The sequence below is a fragment of the Nicotiana attenuata genome, unplaced genomic scaffold, assembly GCF_001879085.1.
Source record: "Nicotiana attenuata strain UT unplaced genomic scaffold, NIATTr2, whole genome shotgun sequence".
Classification (NCBI taxonomy): Eukaryota; Viridiplantae; Streptophyta; class Magnoliopsida; order Solanales; family Solanaceae; genus Nicotiana; species Nicotiana attenuata.
In genome coordinates, this window is record NW_017688297.1 from 1 (window position 1) to 5,985 (window position 5,985).

At 38.4% G+C, this 5,985-nt stretch overlaps 1 protein-coding gene across 1 annotated transcript; it reads right to left on the reverse strand.

Moving 5' to 3' along the window:
- Positions 1-145: 145 nt before the first annotated feature.
- On the reverse strand, positions 146-1,426 carry LOC109222328. The gene is made up of 2 exons (XM_019386692.1): positions 712-1,426; positions 146-589 (listed from the first exon to the last, which is right to left on the reverse strand). Exons 1-2 carry the CDS (start codon positions 1,269-1,271, stop codon positions 430-432), a joined length of 720 nt encoding a protein of 239 aa, XP_019242237.1. The 5' UTR covers positions 1,272-1,426; the 3' UTR covers positions 146-429.
- Positions 1,427-5,985: the final 4,559 nt, after the last annotated feature.

The window sequence follows — 5,985 nt, forward strand, 5'->3', positions numbered from 1 at the left end:
CCAGTCAAAGTGAGTTCATAGTAAACTGAAGACGAGGGAGCTAAGTTTTTTGGAGCGTGTTCACGCAATCAAATCATTAAACTGATCATAAGTTTATAATATAGATTACAACTTTACTTTAAGGGTTTTTTTTTTAGTGTAGGTATAGGAAATGATTATGTTTCATTTTATGCTTGAACACCAATCTTCTTCATACATAGGTATACAGCTCGAAAATTTTTTGAAGTCACTTGCAAAAAGAAATTCTTGGAAGCATCGATCCTTGTCTTCTACATCCAAGTAAAATTGGACAATAAACAAAATTATAAAATAAAAAAAATAAAATAAAGAGAGGTACTTCCTGTAAGAGGAGCTGTTTCTCATATGTATTTCCGAGTTGTATATGTAGTTCATGTACTAATATCCTGTATGACTACTGATTTATTTAGTCTAGATGGCCAGAATTCCAGTAGAAAATATTTGGTCATTAGCATAAGGTGAGCTTGCAATATCAGCAGATCTTGAAATTTCTGAGCTACACTTCTCCTTGTGCTCATCCATTACTATCTGACTGTACCGACACTCTGTGCTACAGAATGCTTTCTCTCCCCTGCAATTCATTAACAAGAAAAGTGAAAACATCATCAGCACAAGTCTTCTTAATTAACTCAGCCTAAAATTGTTTTAAAGAGTATAAGAGAGAAGAAAAATAGGTTGAAACTTAAGTTATACCTGTACATGTATATGTCTTTGCCATGGAGTTTTTTATTGCACAAATGACATGAACTGAGAAAATCTGAATCTGGGTATCTCGGAAAATCTCCAAATTTAACTGGAGATATGTCGAAAACACTTGAACGATTAAGTTTTGTACCCTGTAACCTCCTGTTTTCTTGTTCAGTTCCATTGCAATATACTTTAGTATATGACTTGTTATCTGGTCCACGGCAAGTAACTACTGTGTAATCTTCTTCAAAATTGTCCAACTCTGTTTCATCATATTCTGCTCTAAATCTAGCAGAATTTTTGGCTGAATTAACTGGAATTGATATGGACTTATTTGAACTTCTGTTGTAAACAGCTCTGTTGGACTGAATTTTACCATCAAGAGCAGCTACAATAGCTAATCCCACCCCGCTAAAATCATAGCCTTTTAGACCTCTTGGTGATTGAATCTTGAAATCTAGAGGACTTCTTGGGCTGCTGGCACCATCCATAGTCCCCGTCCGGCTGCCGGAAACCGATGAGCCGGTGAGGTTTCCGATCACCGGCGTGGGTCTTTTGCCGATCATGATTTATGATTATTCAGTTGTTCTCTGTTTCAAGAATTGCCCCACTGGGATTTGCTGAAATGGTTTATAAAATGGCTTTATAATGCATTCGATGGAGCAGGTAGACTCAGCCCATGGTTTAGTTTAAAAATCATACAGCGATGATTTCATTATTTTTTAAATAGAAAAGATAATCGGAGATTATAGTATCAAAAGTATTTTATTCACCGGTACCATTATCTAATCACTTTATTATTCTATTTTCCTACTCCATTTTATATGTCATTATCTATTTATGAATAGTCTAACTTTTTTACCTATCACAATTTTGATAAATCTTTTTAAGTGCTTTAAATTATTAAAAATTATAAAATCTTTGTAACGTTATAGTATATGATAATTGTTACTAATCTGTGTTTAAAAAATAATTTCTGCAAAATAAACATTAACAGAAATAGAAGAATAAAAAGTTTCGAGCCCGAACAGAAAACTATGTTACCTTAATAAACTTAATCCCTCACGGTTGCCCAAGGTTATTGGATTAATTCCTCTCAGGATAGAACGGAATAACTATTCTGTAATACCGGCAATGAAAATTACATGTAACGACCCGGCTGGTCGTTTTGAGAGAAATAGCCATGATCCCCTATTTACTGCTTCCCCCGTATCTTTTTTCTGCTTATGTGACTTGCCGGGAGGTTTAGTTTTTGGTTTCGGAGTGTTTTGGGATACTTTGTCCCTAAAACGGAAGCTTAAGTCATAGGATTTTTTACCATAGTCGGAACTGTGTGAAGACGACTCCGGAATGGAGTTCCGTTAGCTCTATTGGGTGATATTGGACTTGGCCGTGTGTCTGGACTATGAATTTGAGGTATGTAGCTGATTTAGGCTTGAAATGGTGAAAGTCGAATTTTGGAGATTTTGACCGGAAGTGGACTTTTTGATATCGGGGTCGGATTCTCATTTTGGAAGTTGGATTAAGTCCGTAAGGTTGAATATGGCTTGTGTGCATATTTTGGAGTCAATCGGACGTGATTTGATAAGTTTCGGCATCGGTTGAAGAAATTTGAAGTTTCAAGTTCACTAAGTTTGGATTGGAGGGTGATTCATATTTTTGTTGTCGTTTGAGGTATTTTGAGGGCTCAAATAAGTTTGTAGGGTGTTTTAGGACTGGTAGGTATGTTTGGTTGAGCTCTCGGGGGCCTCGGGTTGATTTCGGGTGGTTAACGGATCATTTTTGGACTTAGAAAAATTGCAGATTTCTGGTATTCTCCAGTTCTGGTTTCCTTCTTCGCCTTCGCGACGGGAGTCCCACGTTCACGAAGAGGAACTGGAGGTAGGTGGAATTTTATGCTTCGTGTTCACGATGTTGGTCCCGCGTTCGCGAAGCTCTGAGGTCATAAGTCTATGCGTTCGCGAAGAGGGTCCCACGTTCGCGTAGAAGAAGTTGGTCCACTGGGTCCCCAGACGTTTTGCCTANGGATGGATCTTCCCTGGGCCTGATGGCCATATACAGTACCGAGTGGTAGAGCACTTGTGAGTGGAGGTACACGGAATATTGATCATGTTATATGTGCATTGGTACATAGAGATTTCCTGAGTATTATACTCCGTGTTGTTTAGACTGCATTTATTTACTATTGAGATATTACTTGAATCTGCAGGCATGTCTACTTTTCTGTACCGTTTAATTTATATTACCTGTTGAGGTTTGGTTCGTCACTACCTGTCAGTCCATAGTTTGTACTTGTTACTTACTTAGTTGGTGTACTCACGTTATCCCCTGTATTCCTGTGTGCAGATCCAGGTATCCCGAGGCACGGTAGCGGTTGCTGGTCATTTTATTTGCGGGCTTTCCTTGGAGATAGCAAGGTAGCTGCTGGGCAATCGCAGTCCCGCCTTCTTCTTCCTTATCTTCCTTTCATTGTGTTGTTGGCTATTCTCAGACTATGTTAGTCTTGCCTTATTTCAAACCACTGTAGTATTTTGCTCATGCCTAGTGACACCCGAGGTCGGGCATGTATTTTTCCGCTTTATTTTGATCTTTACTTTATGTCTACTATTGGAACTCTGTAAAATTATGGTTTTACTAAAGTTTTAAATGAAGTGTTTGGGAATTTAGTTGGCTGGCCTAGTTTTACGGTAGGTGCCATCACGACCGGGTCGGTTTTAGGGTCGTGACATAAAGAAACATTACACTTCTTTAATTTCCCTCATAAAAAATCATCTCTATAATTATGTCTTGCATTACAACAACCTCTATTTCAATTCTTATCAATGGTCACCCTTCACCTTTCTTCTATCCATCGAGCGGAATCAGGCAAGGAGATCAGTTATCCCCTTATCTTTTCATTTTATGCATGGAAAGACTCTCACGACAAATACACCAATTGGTGGATTACCAACAATGGAAACCAATCAAAATATCCAACAAAGGATCTCAAGTCTCCCGCCTATTGTTTGCAGATGTATCACTTTGACCTCCAAACTAACAACATCCAGTGTCCACACGATAATTGATACACTATCACTTTCTACACACAAATCAGGACAAGTATCAATTTTACAAAATCCAAAATTTATTTCTCCACAAATACCATACCGGTCGACAAATCCTTTGTCCTTACCTCATTTAACATGAGGGAGGGTATCCTTTTTGGTAAATACCTAGCATTCCCATTGTTTGTTAATAAACCAACATCCCGCGATTTTCAATACATCCTAGACAACTTCAAAGCTAAGTTGTCAGGATGGAAAACTAATATGCTTTCAATCGCAGGACGTACTACCTTAATAAAATCTACCTTGAACTCACTACCAAACGACGTAATGCAATACATTGCGATTCCTTCACAAGTTATCCTAAGAATGAATCGATATCAAAGAAACTTTCTATGGGGTACTACTGAACACAAAAAGAAAATTCACTTGATTAATTGGTCAGTAGTTCAAAGACCAAAGCACCAAGGTGGATTAGGTATTCAAAATCTAACTACTAAAAATAATGCCTTACTAGGTAACCTAGCTTGGCGTCTGTTTTTAAAACCCAAACACACTATGGGCATCTCTATTAATGAATAAGTATAAAAACAGTATCAAAGTATCTACCACATCCCTTACATGGAAAAATATACAATTAGGATGGAAACTTGCCAACTAGTCTTAATATGGAATATTGCAAGGGGAACGCATATCAACATTAGGAATGAGCCATGGCTTGGACCTAATATTACCCTTCGAAATTCTATACAGGGACCACTAAACTCTATTGAATTGCATAACACACTCAGTCCTTTCATTGATTAATCAAATCCATATCCCCACTTTAACTAACCCCCACGCTTTTGATCAAATCATTTGGGGGCTCACTCCAAATGGTCAATTCACTGTTAAATCACTATATCATATGCTACAAGAACCAAAATCAACCTACGAACATGATTGGCTTTGGAAATTAAAATTACCTCCAAAAATAATACACTTCCTTTGGCTAGTCTCACACCAAAGATTAGCCACAGCTTCTTACCTACACCATATAAATGTCACACAATCCAATACGTGCAATCTTTGTCTTCACACCGCAGAAACAAATAATCACCTACTATTCCAGTGCCCTATAATGACTAATATTTGGTCTCAATTGAGGATTCACACTGTTTTACATACTTGTGACATACAACTCCTAGCACCCATCCAAATCATACACCATTTAGTCAATAACACTAACAGCCTCCCTTTCAACTTGCCATCACGCATTCTTATACCACACATAGTATGCATATTTGGAAGCTAAGGAATGACTACCTTTTTAATAGGAACTCACACCCACCTCCTTCAACACAGCATTTGATAAGACAAGCAGTTGAACATCATTACCTTATTCAACAAAATGCACAACCACAAGCACACACATACATGTATGTCAAATGGCATCCACCACCTTTAGGTAAAATTAAACTAAGTTCTGATGGAGCAGTCAAAACCAATACATCTAATAATGGTATAGGAGGAGTATTCCGAAATACAACTGGACAGTATTTAGTAGGCTTCATGGGTAAACGATCTACAGGTAACTCCACCTATACGGAACTAAATGCATTATTACAGGGTTTGCAACTAGCATGGCTTCATCAACTCATTCCACTGGAAGTGAACGTGGATTCTACTGAGGTAATATTGTATACGGTGAAATCGGAGGGTCCAATTCCTCATCATTGGGGCACCTCAGAAGATCATCTCAAAGGCTCGAGACTACAAGGCTACGGTCGAGTTTCCTCCTTCGAGGTTCATCGACGCTCAACCTTGGGACAATGTTGACCCCGGCTATGGTAGAAATGGGGAGTTCCCAAGGCACACAACTGGGACTGACAAAGTCTAGTGGACTACTCTGAACCCGAATCAGGTTGTCATCTAGACTGTCCCATCTCCATATCTTTGCTATTAATGATTGATCATGTATATCAGTTGTGTTTGGTTGTTATTAGTGGTTTTGAGACCAGAGCCGATTTATTATTTCTCAGTGTGGTAGATTTTGATATTATATTGGGCACGGACTTTTTGTTGCCCCATTATGCTATTCTTGATTGTCACGCCAAGACCGTGACGCTGGCTATGATAGGATTACCGCGGTTACAGTGGAGAAGTACCTTAGATTATACTCCCAGCAGAGTTCTTTCATTTCTTAAAGCTTGACGAATGGTTGAGAAGGGGTGTGACACGGATCTAGTTTATGTAA